This window comes from Nilaparvata lugens, chromosome 11 (genome assembly GCF_014356525.2).
Source record: "Nilaparvata lugens isolate BPH chromosome 11, ASM1435652v1, whole genome shotgun sequence".
NCBI classification, from domain to species: domain Eukaryota; kingdom Metazoa; phylum Arthropoda; class Insecta; order Hemiptera; family Delphacidae; genus Nilaparvata; species Nilaparvata lugens.
The window spans coordinates 662,307-684,695 of NC_052514.1; the positions used below are offsets into that span (position 1 = coordinate 662,307).

At 34.9% G+C, this 22,389-nt stretch overlaps 1 protein-coding gene across 1 annotated transcript in view; it reads left to right on the plus strand.

Annotated features, from left to right (window-relative positions):
* The first annotated feature begins 3,393 nt into the window (after positions 1-3,393).
* LOC120353508 overlaps positions 3,394-22,389 on the plus strand; it is a 21,381-nt gene continuing 2,385 nt past the window's right edge. Inside the window, exons 1-5 of the mRNA XM_039437363.1 lie at positions 3,394-3,494; positions 4,655-4,845; positions 6,570-6,730; positions 9,877-10,053; positions 11,913-12,019. Coding sequence (XP_039293297.1) covers positions 4,833-4,845; positions 6,570-6,730; positions 9,877-10,053; positions 11,913-11,999 — 438 coding nt within the window. The 5' untranslated portion in view covers positions 3,394-3,494; positions 4,655-4,832 and the 3' untranslated portion in view covers positions 12,000-12,019. The remainder of the gene's footprint in view (positions 3,495-4,654; positions 4,846-6,569; positions 6,731-9,876; positions 10,054-11,912; positions 12,020-22,389) is intronic.

Consider the following 22,389-nt stretch of genomic DNA (forward strand, 5'->3'; position numbering starts at 1 on the left):
AGAATAAAGGGTGCTATAAGATTTATTTTATTTTATTAATTTAAAAGCAGCCCATTTTAATAAGTTTTTTACGATAAACTATATATACGATAAACGATATGATATACGATAAACGATTATAAATGAAGGAACCTTTAAAACCACCCTCCACACCCCCAGCACCCTTTATCACAGGGGTTAGAGACTTCCCAGGGACTGGGACTAATATTATAAAATAATAATTCTGTGTAAAAGTCAAATTGAACTGTAATGTTGTTGTCCTTGGCATTTTTTCCATAGTGACTCCCACGTTATAATGGGAGTGGGGAAAGATAGGTGAACAGCGTTGCCGATACTCAGCCTTGTCACTGGTTTCTATAGAAGATAATACCGGTATATCTATTTAATAACAACTAGTCATTTTTGTTAGAAATAATCAATTGTATCTCATCCGTCAAGGAAATAAATTCCTCAACGATTAAAATGAAATTGTGTCATAATTGAGATTAGAGATTTTGTTGATTAATTATATTCCTACATTGCTAAAAAACGATCTGGCAACGTTGCAGAGCTAGAAAATGATAGCGCTATCTGCTTTGTGGAATGATAGTCAAGGATAGCTACACGAATGATAATCAAATACTGCCATTATAACGTGGACCTCTTTTTATCTTATCATACTCTTCTGGCTAACTCTATACTGTATAAATAATAGTCTAAGATTCACTTTAAACGGTGAGCATCCTTTATATATTGCACTAAATGGCTTCCCATTCAAGCAATGCTAACAGTTTTCAAGTAAATCACACTCATAGCTTCATTCTTCCTCATACAGCTATAGTGAGGTCTACGTTTTAATGGCAGTGTATGATTAGCAATGGAATTGCTATCCTTGTCTTTCATTCAACGAAGCGGCGGATAGCGATATCTCATTCTCGCTTTGCTCTGTTGCCAGATCGTCTTTTAACAATGTAGAATTAATAATTAATTTAATTAATATTTCATCTTAATTATGTAAATTCATCATGAAATTATTGAAAATATATTTAACTGCTTAATAATATATAATTGATTATTTAAAAGAGAATGAACAGTTGATATTACATCAATAAACCTGTATCTATACTAGTACCGTCTAGAAGGCATTGACAAGACAGAGGTTCGGCAACGTTTTTCTCTATCTTTTTCCACTGCCATTATAACGTGCACCTCACTATAGAGAGTATAGAATGTAAAAATTAACGTACAATCCGATATAAAGCTTAAATTTCGTCGTAGGAGAAAAAATCAAATTTCTTGAGATTCAGTATGAGAAACAGAATGTAATAGCATGTTAGATTATTCAAATAACTTCAAATTTCATGTTATAGAAATTTGTGTTGGAGAAGATTTTGTTCTACGGTCCCAAACTTTGTCCAGATGTGTTATTGTCTACTAGGGGTAGAAGCGTGGTAATCGGGTTATTCATGCTTCACTACACTCACCCAACAAATAATAGAACAATCGCAAGGTGCAGTGGGAGAGAGAGAGAGACAGACAGACAGAGAAAGTGTGAGAGAGGGACAGAGTGAGTGAGAGAGTCCAAGTGTGTGAGAGAGTGAGTGAATGAGCATAGATCACCTGTTGGACCGACTATTGTTTGCTAATCACCTCGCCAGAGACTCCAGTTTTGGTGGCAAAATAACATTATAGTAGGTGACAAAATGATGGTCCCAAAGTTTTGATCTCCTCTATGAATATCGTTTCAAACTCCCAATAATGCTAATATTACAATTGAAATTCTCAACAGTTTTTACAGTCTAGTTGAATCTTGAATAGCAGATATGGTGAGGTCCACTTTTTAATGGCAGTATTTTATGAACATTGGTTTTGCTATCCTTCTCAAAGTATTTCAATACATTGTTTAATAACTCGATTTTTTAAAAGCATTTCAATACATAAATCTAACAACAAAATCCTAAATACTAGAAATAAATTAGTACAAAATACTAAATTTAACAACATGTTAAATCCCACAATGAGAAGTGTAGTTCTATGGCTTCTACAAGTGACAGGGTGCATTACTCATGGTTGGGTAGTTCAATATTATTATTATTATTATTATTATTATTATTATTATTCATATTACAGTCGAACCTCCACTTAACGAAATCCTCTTCACAACGAATTTCTACCTGGTCCAATGACATTTTACAGTTTTGACTGCTTATTTACCTCTAACGAATTTCAGACCTCTCAACAACAAAGTTTTTTCTTCACTTCAACATACAAAATGTAGTGTGTATAGGAAGCAGACGGTCATTTTCAAGAAATTGTTTAGTTTCAGCAGAAAGGTCAATAGACTGAAAATAATGGCAATTCAGGTAGGAAGAAGATAGGGTGGTAGACAGTCAATAGAGGTTGAAACACATGTCGGAAATTGAATGCAAGTTACTGGAAATAGAATTTCAAGGACTTGTCATTCGTAGACCAGGCAGGTGAACAACTGGACTTTCCCATTTTTGCTTTTGTCACATATTTCAATTCTTAGAACTGACTATGATGATGATGACTGTGACGAACCTGAGGAGAAGAATTCGTCAGATCAAGATGTTCTAGCTCTCAAAAATATCAGGCAAGAATTAAAACTGTAAAATAGTGTACCAGACAACCTGTTCGAATGTTTGAATAGATGTGAGTCGTTTATTGAACATGATGTTTTATTCAAATGCAGAATTCAACTGAAAATTACTCACTTTTCAATTAAACCATTTAAAAATAGGAAAGTTGAGTTATTATAGTGTTTAATCAATTTACATACTCAGTACAGTATGTTATGTTCAATCTTATAGTAAGTTAGTGTGAAAATTAGTAAAATAAATTTGATGAAGTTGAAAAAATATTGCTACAGTCAGTAATTTTCACAATACTATAAGATTGAACCAGAGAAATCTCCTATAATTAATGCTATTATTAATTCTGTGATTGAACATAACATACTGTACTGAGTATGTAAATTGATTAAACACCACTAATAGTACAAATCAAGCTTTCTGGGAATAAATTGGTGAGTTTACTTACTTATTACATTCTATAAATATTAAAAAAACATGTTTTTTTATTTTAAAGCAGCATGAATTTTTAAATTTCTGTATCAATATAGAGGTATCCTACATACATACATTCGCGATGATATGTTTTATTTAGCATATTCGTTTATGTACCTCCGTGATACGATAATACACGATCCATACGATCGCGGCAGTTTTCTTGCCAGAACAACCTCTCAATAACGAATACCTCTCTGTAACGATTTTTTTCTCGGGATAATCGACTTCGTTATATAGAGGTTCGACTGTATTATTATTATTATTATTATTATGTAAAAATATCAATTTGTCAGTCAAGTGAATTCAATTTCAATTTTATTTTTGCAGGAACACAAGGGGATACAAAATATTAACAATTTTACCGGAGGTCGAGGAGGTGGAACTCGACCTCACATATAGGCTCGATGATGACGAGCAAGTGAGCAAGTAAGTAAAATTTTAAATAGTAATAAAAATCTCAGTTCGTGTTTTTGAATTATTTCAAAATGGCATGAATGTTGAAACATGTTGTGATAAAATAATTCAAAAAAGGGTACTGAGATTTTTATTTCTATTTATACCAGTAGTTCTGTGAACAGTAGACTTCACGCAGTATTCTCATCCACAAGTACCTGATTGAAACTATAGACCTTAAGGAAATACAGCAATAGACTGGCTTCTCCACACATCTGTGTAATCACTTGTCAGCTGATTTATGATGAATAATTCTATAGTCTGACTTTTACACTTATATTGGCGTATGAAGGAGGCTCCTTTTTCCTTTTATATTACCTTTGAAATGCAAAATTTCCAAAAACCGTATATATACGTCGACGCGCAATTAATAAAGGAATATACCTGTCAAATTTCATGAAACTCTATTACCGCGTTTCGCCGTAAATGCGCAACATGTAAACATTTAAACATTAAGAGAAATTCCAAACCGTCGACTTGAATCTTAGACCTCACTTCGCTCGGTCAATTACAAGTAGCCCTAAACAGAAAAGATACAAGTAACACTTTATATTTTAGCTTAGAAAGTAATAAAAAATAATGCTTTTGGTTCAAGGAGTGGAAAGTCATTTGTAATAAAGTGAACTTGAATATGAGTCTTTTCATTGGAGATTGTGCTAACTTGGAGAGAGTCTTTCAAAAGCATATTGTTTGTTATGCAAAAGTTTCATAGAAATAAATTATATGTGAAGGATACGAGTGGGACAGTTTCATGCATGGTACAAGACTCTTGACTTTGAGCTGGTGACATCCTGACCAAGTTGTCGGGGTGACACTCAGACATCTAACCGACTTGGAGTCCTCACATCAATCAATCATCATCATCTTCTTCCTCTTCTCCCTTATTCTATATTCTTATTCATCTTTCTTTTCCTCTTTCTCTTTATCATCCTCCATCTCTCCACCTCATCCTTCTCCTTCGTTCCCTCCTTCTCCTCCTCCTCTTATTCTTCTTATTTTTTTCATCTTCTTCTTCTTCTTCTTCTTCTTCATCTTGTTCCTGCTTTTTGAATTTGATTGAAAAAAATGTTTTTTGATTTGGGAATTGAGAATCATTGTGGCAGTTTTTCACCATGCAACATTTTTGCCAACAGAATGCAGTAAAGCAGAGCTCGGTTCTCTCGGATGGGATGGAATGGATGTTGAGGAGAAGGACATGGAGTTGGAAGAGGAGGAGGAGGCGAAAGGGGAGTACAAGCTGCATTAATTGGAGGAGGCCTTCTCCTCCTCTCGGCCACTACTACATGGACCAGTGCTCCAACAAAAGGGTAAATGATTGATCCCGATCAGTACTGTTTTTAATAAATTCCAATTATGCACGTCGTGGATTAACATTGGTATTGCTATCCTTGTCTATCATTAGACAAAGGTGATACCGCTATCCATTTCTGAATTGAATTGAATTTATTTATTTCCATAAAATAATACAACATATAGAATATAATACATACACAGGGTATAGTAACTACAAAAAAATCAAATTAATTAAATAACGCAATACATAATAGTGGGAATTATTCCCATTACTTTGATAAAACCATTATTACTATTACTAGATACTATTATTATTATAGATCATAAATCTATTATTATTATAAATCATAAATCTATTATTATTATTATACGGAAATGTATTATACGGCGAATGTGCAGCATACCAATACCCTGATCATGAAATAGTAATTGCCCACATAGACTAAAAAAGTCTGTTTGTGGGTCAATGAGTCCAGCACTTTGCCAATCCAAAATTAATTTTATTGCTCTAATTATTAAATTAATGTTTAATGTTGAATCAACTAAAACCATCCCCACACCCCTACAATATTCCTACACAACCAACATCCCTACAGTATTCTATTTCCTGGACGTGGCTAGATCGTTTTCAACAATGTAGGAAAATAATTATTAAACAGAATAAAGATAAAACATTTTGGTAATAATTCATATTTCTACATTGTTCAAAAACAATCTGTCGGAGCTAGAAAAGGATGGCGCTATCGGTTTTGTCGAATGATAGACAAGGATAGCAACACCAATGTTTATCAAATACTGCCATACGCCACAATCGCTTTCAATTTGAATCAAATTAGATAAAATTAGTATATTTCGCACCTAGGGCCGAAAATGAGACTAGCCTCGGACTAGAGAAGATTGAGAGCCGGAAAAACATTTTTGCCCATGGTGAGAACGTAAAAATAAACAGAGAAATGAACAATATAATATGAGAATAATTGTTTATTAGGCACTTCCGAAAGCAAAACAGGAAGGTCATAGCTCTAGAAAATCTGAGGTAATCTGAATATCAGGAAATTGTCCAAGTATTTTTATTTTTTATTCTGATTTGTCTAAATAACCTAAAAGATTATGTTCATATTATGTAAGAGGTTGAGTTTATACTTTTTATTCTTCCAAATGACAATAAGATGATATTATAAATGTTTTGATTCTTGAATAATAAACACAAAATAATAATGAAAAGTTCTTTGATCAGCTGTTTTAGCACACTTGAAATTTGGCCAATCTGAATGTCAACGTCAACAATGCTTGTTGTCGTTGATTTCGGTAGTTTAGGTTAGAAGTTCTATCGTACTCTGAAAATCGAATTTGAATAGTTTATAATATATATCTTATCTGTATTCTATTCATCCAAATAAAATGATAGTATCTTATTGCAGAATAGTTATTCAATTCTAGAAGCATAAACTGATTCCGTTTCATAAACCATTTTGTAAACACGTTCACATCAAATCAGAATCAGCTGACTTCAAGGTTATTTTACAGCCCTAGGGCCGTAAAAATTTTACCGGCCTGGTCAGAAAACAATCATTTTCGGCCTCCATATGACGCACGAAAACCAGCTCATTACATCCAAGTGGGGCGAAAACAAATTTACCATTTCATTTATATGGAGCTCTGTAATAAGTATTACATGTATCAACAATAGTTTATGAACGAGTACCTATTTTTTGACTTGAACGGTATTTTATGAACAAATATTTTTTTACTTAGAAACACGGACGATGATGAAGAAGACGGTCCCCCGAGTGCTTGGACGGCACGATGAAGGTGGAGGCACCACCCGAGAAAGAGTCGGAGACCAGCAAGAAGAGACCCGGATCTTGTCAAGAAAAGGATCCACATCCAAGTGTCTGTGTCCCTGGGATGATGATGTAAGTCAGGGACATAAATTCAATCTTCCAATTTAATGTAAAAATGCGTATTTATTTACAAATCTTAACCTATTTCAACAACATAAGGTAGATGAAATTTCACATATGGCAGGCCACTAACGGTGCATGTACATGCATGCTCCAACCAACGTTAGTAGACAAGGGTTGATCTCACAGGTGTAAGATTCAAAGTGGTGGGGGGAACGCCAGCCTGACGTCATGTGTAGTAAAAAAGTGATAGAGTAACCACACTGAGCATACAGCTCATTCACTGTAGCTTCAAATACATCTTCGTTTAATCCCCTCAAGTTTGACCCAGAACTTCAAAATTCTCCATATCTACAGCGAATGAATTTCCGATTCTAATAATAATGTTAAATATTTCAAGTTTATTTAACTTGTATGAATAAAATGAAGTTGGAAGTTTTTCAAGAATCTAAAAACGTGACATGTTAAAGTTAATAAGCTGGAAAAGCGTTAGTCGACAACGTTATACTATTATAATCTCAGATTAACCCATAAAACAATCTTGAGAAACCAATGCATTGCAATAAACCGATCCCGATAAATCCGATGCATTGAATTCATATAAATGCACAGAACACATTCTGGTTTCGAGCACATGTTCTACGAGAATGAAAATATCTCATCCCCGAAATTCACAAGCTGATGTATAGCCAAACTACAAAATATAAACACAACCTAGAAGGTGGAGAAACCTTAAGGGTTTGAAAGGGTGGGTTAGGAGGTGGGGTTTATGCTTTTAAATGGAAAAATGCTTGTACTATTTAAATATATTGATAATTATTGTAAAGCAGAAACTGAAAGTTTGCATGTCAGAACATGTTTTTGTTGTATAATTCGACTATACGTCACCGTATGATTTTCAAGAATGCGATATTCTGCCTACTCTGTACTACAGCCTACGTCACGGCTGCAGTTCCTTCCCCCACTCCAATTGCATCTTTTGATGAATGTGGTGGAATTTAAATACTATAGATGAGTGACCAACCTTCTGTCAACTAATTTTGTGTTCCAACCACACACATGTGTTCATCATGCATGTTTTTCATCAACTAGAAGCTCCTAACATAACAATAACAATAAATCAACCACTGGTAAACAATATTTTAAAATGATAGAAAATAATTTTGCCTTAAATAGAGAGCAGAGAAGAAAAAATAAGCAACAAAAAGACCAACCTCAAAACATTTGCTGAAGTATGTTGCAGTGTTCCAATTAATGTGAATGTTCAACTCATTCGAACACAACAGCAACAAGAAAGCCGAAGGCAAGCCTGTCGTCTTATCAGAGGATCTGTCGGAACCAGAGTCGCCTGAGAAGATTGCGGCAGAAATTAACAACTGTACCAATGCTGCCACTTCACTCCTCCCCGCATTTCTGCTCCTGCTCAACCTGTCACCTTGGAGGTCAGTGAAGCTAGTTACACACAATCAATTATTAATTGAGCTCACAATTTTGATTCCAAAATATACTAAATATTTGAAAAATTATTAAAAACAATATAAAAACCTTGTAGTACCCTTTATTATTAAAAACTTTGAAATATTTCAACAACTAGTTTCGACCTTAACTTTGGTCACCTACAAATTGGAAGAAAAATAGCACAAGGACTACTTATTATTTTATCTACCAATGTTATTACATTAGTCTCATTTGTATTGCGAATAAAATAAATTACTACACTTTGGTTGGATTGTATTGTCATGTTGAGCTTTGTTTGATTTATGTATATGTATTTATGAGTGTGTGGAATATAAGCATATAAAAGCTTTATTATTAAAAACGTTTAAATATTTCAACGATTATTTTTTAATGAATAAGAAATAAATTAATCATATGAAAATAAGCATATGCTCATATTATATAGTATCAACTTGTTTATTTAGTCTATTTTCTACATTAATTCAACTTGAAAATTACCTAAGTTAGGGTCGAAACTAGTCGTTGAAATATTTTAAAGTTTTTAATAATAAAAGGTACTACAAGGTTTTTATATTGTTTTTAATATTTTTTCAAATATTTAGTATATTTTGGAATCAAAATTGTGAGCTCAATTAATGATTGATTGTGTGTAAATATTTGCTTCTGTGCTAAATCAAGTTAAGAGTATTATAATTTCATCTCCTACTCAAATTCTCTGCCTCAATGTAAGCCAGCGCCTGGACTAAATGGTTGAAGGAACTCGACCCTTAACGGCAAAAGTGTATGAAGAAAATGAATAAAAAGGCACATTGTTTTAATTGTTTCGGATTAATTTTTCTCTGTAATTTTTATGTTTCAATTTTTATGTTTTAAGATCATCTCTATTAAATTGATAGCTTTTCTTTTACATACATAGATTTTTTTTCATTTTTGAGAGCTTATAAATTTTCGTAACTTACCTTTCTTCCTTTATATTAACCACATACTTTATTATTTAATCGTTTATAGATTTACACATCTTCATTACTATATTCTTTTTAATGGTCACTGTGGAATCGGCTGGTTTCTGTTCCTCGGTATTTTTTTATATGAGAAGCTACCATTATTTTTTACAATAAGTATATACAAAATATATTCCACTCATGCAATCTCAAGAATTTATTCATATTTCAATTCTCGAATCTGTATATGTTACTCTTATCAATCTTTTTCTGTTTATGAAATTTCGTCAATGTACAATGTAATAGGTAATATTTAATTTCATAATTATAATACAAACTATCTTATACTTACCTTCTTGTTAACAAAGTCGGACATTCTATCACCTTTATAATATTATGAATAGACTATTGGCTACCCACTGTAACAGGAACCCACCCCCTACACTCAGACGAATAGTCTTGTAGGGGGATTCCAGTAAAACATGCTCTGTATTACAATGTAATATGTTTTTTGTATGGAATAAAGAATATTTGAATTTGAAAAAAATTGAAATTTCATTGAAGGGTGGGTTCTTCAATACGGAACGCCACTATCGCTTTCAATTTGAATCAAATTAGATAAAATACAAATTTACCATTTCATTTATATGGAGTTCTGTAATAAGTATTTTTTGACTTCAACAATAGTTTATGAACGAGTACCTATTTTTTGACTTGGACGGTATTTTATGAACAAGTATTTTTTTACTTGGAAACAAGGATGATGAAGAAAATGATGAAGACGGTCTTCAACCGGGTGCTCACTGTCCCGGTTACTTGGACGGCAAGATGAAGGTGGTGACACCACCCAACAAAGAGTCGGAGACCAGCTCCGAGAAGAGACCCGGACGGCCAAAAGGATCCACATCCAAGCATCTGTGGCCCTGGGATGATGATGTAAGTCAGGGACATAAATTCAATCTTCCAATTTAATGTAAAAATTCGAATTTATTTTCAAACCTCAACCTATTTCAGCAACATAAGAATAAGAAAGATGAAATTTCACATATGGCTGGGCACTAACGGTGCATGTACATGCATGTTCCAAGCACACACACGTGTTCATCATACATGTTTTTTCATCAACGAGAGGCTCCTAACATAACAATAAATAAACCACTGGTAAACAACATTTTATATTGATCGAGAATAATTTTACCTCAAATAGAGAACAGAGAAGAAAAAATAAGCAACAAAGAGCCCAACCTCAAAACATTTGCTGAATCCTTTTACTGTGATGAAGCTACAATGTATCTTGCATGTCCTACCGTTAGTTGCCAGGCTTAAAGAGAAGGAATTTCACAAATCTGGGTTTAAATTGATAATTTGAGAAGGTCAAAAGTTCATACTGTTAACACCAACTTGTAGTGGTTCACGTTATAGAGTTAATGTAAATTATAGGACTTGAATATTGAATATTTGGTTAATCAATTATAGATACAGTGGTCCAGAATCTGGCAACGTTGCGGAGTTAGAAAATGATAGTGCTATCTGCTTTGTGGAATGATAGACAAGGAGAGCAACGCCAATGTTAATCGAATACTGTCATTATAATGTGCACCTCACTATAGGAAAACCAGCTTGATAATAGTTGGTACCTTTCATCTGCTCATCCGATAATCAGCATTGTCACTGGCTTCTATAGGAGATAATACCGGTATATCTATTCAATATTAACTCTTCATTCTTGTTAAAAATAATCTGTTATATCTCATTCGACAAGGAAATAAATTCCTCAACTGAAATTTCAATTCAATTCCTTAAATGAAAAAATGTCATAATTGAGATTGAATATTTTGATTAATTATAACTCTTACATGTTGAAAAACGATCTGGCAACGTTGCAGAGCTAGAAAATGATAGCGCTATCTGTTTTGTGGAATGATAGACAAGGAGAGCAACACCAATGTAATCAAGTAGGCTACTGCGATTATAATGTGGACCTCATTATACTTTCTATTAGATTTTGGTATACTTCGTGATGACTAAAGTGCTGTTATTTCTGATCAACAAATACAATATGTTTATCAATTTTACAAATGAAAATTACTGAGATATTTCAATTATTCAAATGCCAATTGATTAATTATTATTATTGAACAAAAATCCAAATTAAATGCTGTAATTCACCCGAAGACTTCTGCTACTGCAAATATTGGCAACAGGGTAAACAGCTAGATGGAAATTCGATGAGCTACTATTCAAAAACTATTTTTCAGCCCGGGAATCGAACCCAATACCTCCTAATTGCAGCATTTAATTTGGATTTTTGTTCAATAATAATAATAATTAATTCATTGGCATTTGAATAATTGAAATATCACAGTAATGTCCATCTGTAGACTGGCTGGCCGCTATGGCTTCGTATGAAATGAGCGCTGCTATCCGGAGATTGACAGTTTGGTGTAAGGGTAAGCATTCCTGACCGGCAATTAGAAGGTACTGGGTTCGATTCCCGGGCTGACAAATAATTTTTGAATAGAAGCGCTCATCGAATTTCCATCTAGCTGTTTACCATGTTGTCAATATTTGCAGTAGCAGAAGTCTTCGGGGGTGAATTACAGCATTTAATTTGGATTGTCGTTCAATAATAATAATTTTTATCAATTTTAATCAAATTTGATTATTGTACGTGAACTTGCAAATATTGGGTCACTAATCTTTGTTACAGCATTTACTGTAACATGTCTATAGCACCAATCTCACTTCTCAAAATCCTTCAATAAAATATAAAAAATTCTCATTAATATTTTCAGGCCTACACAGAATGGACGTTAGGCCCTCAGAAGAAAAGAGTTGGCCAAAAACCTTCAGAAAAAAGGGTTGAAGGCCAAAAGGGTTGAACAACAAAACACTAAATCAGGTCTGTTTACACCACTTTCGCTTTTATTTATCTCGTTTTCGAAGTTGTTAAGGTATTCTGCTGGTAAATTAATCATTTTTGTCATAGTCATTCAATTTCAGCTTTTCTCCATGTAACTCCAGAAAAGCCAGTAACAAGCTGATTGTAGGACAAAATAAACATATGTTCCCATTACAGCATACTCTACTGTAATGGAATCATATTTATTCATTTACAGGCAAGTATGTTTCCTAGTTGCAAAAGAGGAACAGCAAAACTGCTACAAAAACTGCTTTCAGCACTCCAGGTGATATTGTCAACTACAATCATGATATTCCTGATTTGGAATTTGTAATCTAGGATATGTTCATAGAATGGATGTAAAGTAACTCCAGCACCAGCAGATTATGTTGTCTGTTTTCTCAGTTATTCTTCCTTAGATTATTATGACAAAAAATAATATGTTATAATCTTGGTCGTGAATGTCTCTTGCAGGGCTTGCATGCAATTTCTAGACTTGCTAAGCCTCGACTAGAAACATCATGCTGGGCTCTGCTAACAGCCAGTCTCCATCCCTCTGACGTAAATAACTATTTCCTACAGTTACACATAGGATGAGAAATCTTTCATGTCCTACCTTTAGTTACCAGCCTTGAAGAGGCAAAATTTCACAAATCTGGGTTCAAATTGAATTGAGAAAGTCAAAAGTGCATACTGTCAACACCAAATACAACAAACCAAACAGTCATTAGTCGTTTATACACCGATAACTTGCCGACACGACAGGAAAGGACAGAATTTACTCTGATGGACAGTATTAGAGGAGACTGTGGTTTATTACTGCGCGAGGTCTACTGCTCACAGAACTACTAGTGATAGAACTCACGTAACTGTACCTTACTAAAGGCGATCGCACACAGCAGCATATAAAGACGGAGGAGAAATTCCTCCCCAAGTGAATGACTGTTGAAACGCACGTCCGTCTGTCTGCATATGTATGTCTGCCAATGTGTGCGTTTGCCTGGACCTTAGACCAGTTATAGAATATACACGTCCCATTGTATATTCATACTGAAAGTCGATGAAGCCAACATCTACTGCCAAATCCACCCATCTTGACGTCACCACAGTGACGTCACGCATCGTATAGAAATTATAGAAAACTTTTTTGAGTTTAAAGTGTAAGTGGTGTTTAACTTACATTGTTGTTAAACAATGCATTGTTGTTAAACATAGCTTGTTTTCAATAGCAGATTGTTATTTATTTATGTGATTATTATTTATGAAAATGGTAACCTCCTGTGCAGCATATAATTGCACTGAAATTTTTAGGAAAAAAGTGGAATTTCTTTTCATGCGTAAGTTGAAATTCATACACATAAATATTGTAAATTGTAACTGTAATATTATCCTTGGTTATGATGTAAGTGAACTCATTGCAGCATGACAATAAATTAGTTTTATAGGCTACCGTACCTTATTATTTTCAAAACACATAACTTTGAAGCCGATATCACATAACACAATATAACTTAACCGATATCGTTTTTGCCCATAGCTAGAAATAACCTAAAAACACCATGAATCTGAAATAGACACAATCTGAAAGTTTTCTATACGATGCGTGACGTCACTGTTGTGACGTCAAGATGGGTGATATGACAGTAGATGTTGGCTTCAGAGGCTAGACTTCCCAGCGTGTCTATTCTATAACTGGTCTAAGGCCTGGAAGAACGATATTTTATCATTTGAAGATGATGACATGTTTTATTTGTTAATGCTATTAATTTCTCTAATGAGCCACAGTGAATGTTATCAATTTCTCTTTTATTTTTTCGCAAATAGTTTCAACTCTTCAAAATCCATTTTCATGTGTAAAGTGGTAATTATTATTAAACAAAAATCCAAATTAGATGCTGTAAATCACCCCGAAGACTTCTGCTTGGGATGATTTACAGCATTTAATTTGGATTTTCGTTTAATAATAATTATTAATTCATTAGCAATATTGGGGACCGAGCTTCGCTCTGGAGTATAAAAGCATAAAAAATTTATCACGAAAGAAGAAATTATAATAACATTCATAGTTCATACAGAAATGTTCTATCTTATCACAGTAAATTGAAATCAATTCCCAGAGGAATGTAAAAATCTCCCAAAAATTGCACAAAAGCCGGTTGAATTTTAATCCTGATTAATTTCACGTGAACCAAATCAGAGAAGACTATTTCAAAAAGATGGATCTACTGGAATTAATCAGGATTGAAAATAACCTGGCTTTTTTGCAACCGGCACTAAGTACCTGATTGAATGATTACAAAAGTTCAACAGCTGAGTCATAATTTTGACACAGTCCCACACACATGAACTCGCTCACTCAATTCCATCATCAACAGACGACGAATAATTATTATCAGCTGTTTTTCCAAGGATAAATAATAATTATCCTTCTAATGTCCTTCAGCGAGTTTTCCCAGGGATGAGACCTAGTGCAATCGAAATTTTAAATTATGAACCTACTATGTTCTGAATTTCGTAAGAATCTTTACGAGATCCGGTGAAATACAAAAATATAAACAGAAATTGCTCGTTTAATAATTAGAATATCGAATATGATTCAATGTTGAATTTGAGAAACTGGAGTTGAAATTTACATATTAATTTTCATCATTCTACATTGAAAATGACTAGGTAGCTTTGTATTTTATTTTCCAGGCTTCTAATTGAACAAGGGCTTAACAATAATTATGAAGTTTGGTTTGAAACTGAGGATTCATCTTTTCATTAGGTATGTGGAATTGAATTTCACATTCTATTTAACTCTTGGAAAACACTTTATTTATTCATAGACACTACATACAATTCAGATGAAAATTCTGTTCTTAGATAATACATACAATTCAGATGAAAATTCTGTTCTTAGATAATACATACAATTCAGATAAAAACTACCGGCATTCATCCAAAACTTCTATATAATTCTTGTTAAATATTTCAAAATTTTTCAATGGAACATGAAATTCAATGTTAATAATCCCAACTTAATTATTTACTTATTCGTTTCATTTCATAGTTGACCGAGCGAAGTGAGGTCTAAGATTCAAGTCGACGGTTTGGCATTTCTCTTAATGTTTGAATGTTTAATATGTTGCGCATTCATGGCGAAACACGGTAATAGATTTTCATGAAATTTGACAGGTATGTTACTTTTTTTAATTTCGCGTCGACGTATATACAAGGTTTTTGGAAATTTTGCATTTCAAGGATAATATAAAAGGAAAAAGGAGCCTCGTTCATACGCCAATATTAGAGTAAAAATCAGACTATAGAATTATTCATCATAAATCAGCTGACAAGTGATTACACAGATGTGTGGAGAACCCAGTCTATTGTTGTATTTCCATAAGGTCTATAGTTTCAATTAGGTACTTGTGGATGAGAATACTGCGTGAGGTCTACTGTTCACAGAACTTGAGCAGATTAATTTAAGTCAGCTCTTCAACCCCAATCTCATTCATTATTATAATGAGCATCGCAGTATGTTGAGTAAATTGTTGAAAAAAAAACAAAAAAGAATATTTCAAAAGGAAACTATTAGATTCAACAAATAACCCCAATTTTTTTTGGAGAACAATCAACGAGACATCGGGGTCAAGCAACAAAACTGCTTCTTTTCCTATTCATGATAACACAAAATGTAACAATAGCGACAACAATCCCAAGTCTACGTTGGATATAGCAAATTAATTTAACGTTTACTTTTCTAATGTTGGAGCCAGGCTAGATGATGAGATTAAGCAAAGAAACCAGAGACTTAGAGCTCCAGTCAACCTGTCTGTCCAAATTTTTTGGAGAACAATCAACGAGACATCGGGGTCAAGCAACAAAACTGCTTCTTTTCCTATTCATGATAACACAAAATGTAACAATAGCGACAACAATCCCAAGTCTACGTTGGATATAGCAAATTAATTTAAGTTTACTTTTCTAATGTTGGAGCCAGGCTAGCTGATGAGATTAAGCAAAGAAACCAGAGACTTAGAGCTCCAGTCCAACCTGTCTGTCCTCCTGTCCAACTATCTTAAGAGAAGTGTCAGAGCAGGAGGTTAGACAGTGTGTAGCGGAAATGCGCGGAGGTTCTGCTCGTGGCTGCGATGATATATCGGGTTATTTGTTGAAAAATGGCATAGATTCTATTGCTATTCCACTTTGTCACATTATTAATTGTAGTTTTAATTCAGGTATTTTCCCCAATATTTTCAAATTGGCTAATCCTTCATCCATTAAACCTGCGTTTGGAACAAGGATGTCTTTTAGGTAATTCAAGTGGAAATTAGGTAGTTTGAAAATCTTTGAATAGTTGAAAAATATCCGACTCATTATTTAACCTTCTATAAAACTTGTTGAAACTGAACCAAACACCTTTTGAATCAATGAGGGAAAGTCTTGTGAAAACTTTAAAAATTCTTCAAAATCATCAAACTTGTCCACAGATGGAAATGAGGAACTGTCTTCTATTGTGGTGATGTGGTGCTCATTTACCCCCGGAGTTGTCATGCTTGTCCGCATTGTCATGTATATGTGGTAGGTCAGTCTGTCCAAAAGAAGAGCTGTATCATGTGCATTGGTTCTGTCGTGAGTCGGACACAGTGCTTGGTGAAAACTCTGACAGTCAGCAGCTGTTCCAATAATCTCCATCTCTGAAAAAGTTACTGTACATGAGATTGATTCAGTCTACAGATTTGAATAAATTAGAAATCGCATTTGTTCAAATGCTTATAAAGCTGTTAGCCCTGTTAACCCTGGTTAATAAATTCAAATAAAGCGGTTAACCCTTCTAGCTGTTAATCCTGTTAATATTTGCTGTAGCAGAAGTCTTCGGGGTGATTCACAGCATTTAAGTATATCACTAGTTCTCGTTTGATAATATTGAATCACTCCCCAAGAATTTGTCCCCAAGGTGTTCAACTACAGCACAATACTCATAAAACGCAACTCAGATCCTGATTCGAAGGCTCAGATACCTGCAACACTGTCTCCGAAGTACACTGAGAGTCACGGGGGTTGGAAGTGTGTCAGATGTGGCAAGGAGTACTTTGTGTACCCCAAAGATGGCGTCTGGGGTGGGCCGCAATAGGGGACGGGATGATTAGTGTGGTGTACGTCAAGGTGAGCGTTGCAACAAGAATCTTGCTCAGTATGAAGTCCCTGTGGCTGTAATATTTTGTGTCAACCTTCATCCAATTTGAATTGATTTTGAAAATGCGTCGCTTGGCTTTTATCAAAGAAAACTTCTATATATTCATATATAGATATATTTTAAACTATATATTTTAAAACTTTTATATATTGTATTCTGTGCTTTCATCAAAACATTTCTTTTGAACATGGAAGCATGCATACTTCTTTTCAAACATCTGTCGAAAAGTGACAAAAGTGCATCTACCACCTCTACTGTCTCGTCCAATGGGTAGAGCAGATTTGTATTTTCACTGTACTCCCTGTTGCGGATGAGTGCCTCTTCTGAATCTCCTGATGTTGATGATGATGGCTTCACCAAGGATTTCTTGCAGTCTAAGCAATTGAACTGTTTCAAGCTGGCTCGAACTCCATAGCCAGTAAAGTACCTTGAAAAAAATAGGCCATACTCAGTTTTTTTTTCTGAGGGTGATTTATTTATTTATTTATTTGTGGATACAATATTATAAATCATATAAAATAATATGATTGGGTAGGAACAACAGGCTTGGCCCAAAACTATTCCATTCCCAAATTTTGATAATGTTACATGTCCATAAACATAGGTTATGTTTTCACTGTAAATAGTTCAAGCTCAATTTTCGTCCAAAAATAAATACGAGATGCAAATTTTAAATTTAGAAGAATTAAAACACTAAACGAAAGTATAATATTACACTTATTACACTGCACATTGAATTGATTAAGTTATTTTATAAAATTTTGAAGCCATAAATACACACAAATTCTCAAATTTTGTAGGCTTGTGTGTCCGTAGAAATATGCTACCTTAAATGTGATGCCCACATCTAGGCTTGTACGCGGGTCATGAGGATGATAATTACATATGAATGGACCTACAGTTTCAGGTGGGCTCCAAACCACCGGGAAGCGATTTTACTACTCATGAATTTCAGAGGAGTTGGCTCAAGAAGGCCTGTCTACGGTTGTATTAGGCCTTCAAAGCATTTGTGAGATATTTAGAGCTCTAACTCACATCTCACTCGTGCTTTAAAGGCTATCATTATACAAACTACCATTATAAATATAGATGACATGTTAATTTGTTTCTATGGTTGAAAACTCACATTTTTCTCCCGGAAATCTGCATCCTTCAGGCGCATTTCCAAGTCCTCAAATTGTTTCAAATTTGATAGTGGAAACCAAGCGGCTACCAATTTGTCATTCTCTCTCCATGGGACATTGGTGGCATGGTATCCACTCACTACCTCCGTAAACAAAGCCGTAGTGCATTCGTGTGATGTCATCACAGGTAGGGCTCCTACACCAATAAAAACACTAGCTGATATAGATCAGCTGAAATTAAAGAATTTTTATTGGTGTAGGAGCCCTTCCTGTGCTGACGTCATACGAATGCACTACGGCTTTGTTTACGGAGGTAGTGATCCACTGCCGATGAAGGCTGCTCACTTTTTATCTGTTGATCATTAATTTCAGCTATTTGGCTCTTAATCGTCTCAAACTGTTCCGTGAAGTAATTCTTCATTAAATTCATACTTCCTGCAACAACGAAATTGCACATATACAATCATTAGGTACCGAACTATTTTCGAAGAGAGATTTTTAATCCTTAGAATAAATTTGAATATTTAGAGTTGGTGAAAAGTATGAAAATGCATGGCTCAATATTTCTCAAACAATATTCACTTCATTGTAGGTATGATTGGGGATCTCAAATTCAAAATAGCCTAGGCTACTGGGTACTTTTCCGTAACCTTGTGATCCACTGTCTAGGATCCACCATTTTGAAAGTTAGTTGATCTCTTTGAATGTGGAGGTGGTCATACATAAGATATAACACAAATACGAAATGTTACCTTTTGTTGTTGGGTTTGAGGACGAAAAAAGAATAATGTTTCTAGAGCACAGTATAATGATTTGAATAGTAAAACTATGAATTAAATTTCCGATTGACCAGCTTGACATCAGTTCAAGCAATGAGAGATATGATAAAACAAAGGAATATTGAAAATTAAGCATAGAATAATAATCATAGTTCACAGTACCTTGAGTCATTGCTGGAGGTTGATGGTTTTTGATGAGTTTCCTGATTTATTTGCTTCCATGGCCATGGAAAGAAGACGCATAGTTCACGAGCACTAGACACTTTCACTGGTATCACTTGTCTTGAGGGGTAAACGAAAAATAACTAGGTTTAATTAAATGAGGTTTTCTACCAAATAATAAAATACTGTGTAGCGACTTTGGGGGAGAGATTTGAACGAAGCATTACAAGAGGTAGGGTGTGACAGAGTCCATCTATCAGAGGCAAGCAAGCGACTGTTACCAGGTCCAGCTTACCCCGGGCAGAGGTATGCGGCTGGAGCCCCGGGAGAGATAGCACCGCGCAGGCGTACTATGAGAAGATTACGATGACTCAATTACTATTAAGAATTACATTGTTGGCGGGCGTGTGGCGCTAAAATATAATATAAAATAAGTAGTGAGCTATTTATTCAGTATGCTTATTACTTAACATACCGGGGGCCTTGAATCCTCCTAGGATTCAATTAACAAACAATAGTAAACAATTATCACACCTTGTGATATTACAAAATTGAAAATTAACAAATGAAAAAAATATATATATACATATGCCTAGCTTGGCTAGATGATTAATGAGATATTGGTAGAGGGAAGACCTTATGAGCAGGCCTAGTTAATCTTCCATGCTGTGTCCTCAGGTGAACCACCCTCACAGCACCATCTTTCTCAGGAGACACATCAACAATTCTTGCCAGCGGCCAGTGAGAGGTGGTGTAGGTTGATGAATCAGAACTAGATCACCATCTGTAGGTTGTTGTGGCTTTAGTCCATTTCACATGTTGATGTAGGGTGTGGAGGTATTCCAGCTGCCAGCGTTTCCATAAGCGTTGGTGGAAGGCCTCATTCAGCTTCCAATGGTTGAGGCGATTGAGTGTGGTATGGTGACTTTCCTCGGGAACAGCAACCAGGGATGAACCAATCAAGAAGTGGCCAGGTGTGAGTGCTGTGAGATCACTTGAATCAATTAGCTTCAGATACTTTTATTTCGCTAAAAACGGATCAATAAAACTCACACAATTTTAATAGAAATTTATCCTGTGGCCTCCTTTATTATACAGTAGTAAATTTCATTGCTGAAGATCTGGCCAGATTGGTGTGTTAAGGTAGGTTAGTGTGTTAAACCTCCTCATCGGACGATTAGATTTGATGCATTGTTTACAATCCGCATCGTATAGGTATGCGCACTCCAATTGGAAACAATGCATCAAATCTAATCGTCCGATGCCTACCTTAACCCTTAGCATTGCTGCCATACCTGGTCAAGCATTCGTATAAGAACAAAAAAAAGTTGTCAAAATATCTGTTAGAGTTGTTTTGACAACACTCAAAGCGTGATTCGTTATCTCTGAAATTTGTGTCTCTGTGTTCAGAAAAATTCACTATAATTGGTATTTATTGATGATTAATGATGAACTGAATTGTCATAGCTGTCGGTTCAAAAATTATACTGGAGTGGCCGCAGTCGAGTGATTGTAGAATGGGAACCAGAGTTCGGGTTCGAATCTCACACGGCCAAGGTATCTTTCTTGGGCCACTCCCGTGCTTCGTGACATGTAAAGCCGTCGGTCCCGTCTCCCTGAAAGCAGTCTTTGGGTCATGTCAGAGGCCCTCGAGTCGATGAGGTGCGACTTGAAAACTCTGACTCCAGACCTGATCCAGCCGGATCACTCAATAACATATTTTCAACAATATGTTGGGAAACCAGATTGTTCGAGTAGAAAAAATAATCTTGAATTGTAAATTATCAGGTATCATTATTTTTTGTTTCAAAGATTTAAGTGAGGTATCATTCACCTGCAGTATAATCTAGTACGACTGTCTTGCAGTGTAAAATTTATGATTTTGAATATCATTGGACGAATTTTTCAGAGCTTAGGAAGCCCAGTAGGCCACCCTGCCCCTCCTCAGAGGACGTTTTCCGAGAATAGTTATTACCTTTCAATGTAATAGCTATTTCTAATTTCAGATTCTGCTTCATCTGTGAAGCTAAAACAGACCAGTTTTAAGGAATATCGAAAACTAGTGGTGGAAAGAATCGTGTGGGTGAACTGTTATTGCTAGTATTGGAAGATTGGCAAGGCTTCGCTGGAGGAGTCCGCTTATATAGCAGGGTAGTCTCCTCGGGTAGGCAAAAAAAAAAAAAAATAAATAAATAAATTGCCAAATGAACAAATGTATACATATGAAAAATAGATAAATATTTATAAATACAAATATATTACAAACTATTCAACTATTCAGCAACTATTCAGTGATACATTTTACAACTCTTTCATATTATAAAACTTATATTATATCTGATAAAAAAAAATTGGCAAATTCACCTAAGGTCTATTATCTAGGAGCAACCCAAAAATTTCAGTTATGTTAATGCTATGAGGAGTCATAAGGCAAACCAGCCTAAGACACTGCCGAATTAGGGTGAGACACTCACCCTGTTCCACCCACAGTCACAGTCAGGGTAGGCGAGAGTTACGTGAATAAGGTCGATGTCAACCTCCTCCTCGACCTCCTAGAAATCCGGTAACATTTTCAATACTTTGTTTACAAACATTTCAATTGTTTGAAACATTTTGCTTTTTGAGAAGAAATCAAATTTTTTAAAGATTCGGGCAGGTCGGCTAGGTTATGTGACCAGTGAAGGCCTCTGAGAACAATCTTTAGCTCAGAATCGCGTTCAGAGCTGAAGGTGTGGGTCGGGATCTTTTCTTCCACTAAAACTGATTTTACTGAGAAGGTTTTGCTGGAGGAGCCCATTTAAATAGCAGGTTAGTCTCCTCGGGCAGGCCTGAGTTACCTGAACTGAATCACAAATGACTTTCCACTCCTTGAACTAAAAGCATTATTTTTTATTGCTTGTTGAGCTAAAACATAAAGTTGATCTCACTTGCTCATCATCATCGAGCCTGTATGTGAAGCCGATGACCACCTCCTCGACCTCCTGGAAATCCGGTAAAATTTTTAATATTTTGTAGCCTCTTGTGTTCCTGCGTAAAAAAATTGAAATTGGTTTCACTTAACTGACAACACGATACTTTTACAAAGTCGAGAGTCTTGTACCATGCATGCAACTGTCCCACTCGTGC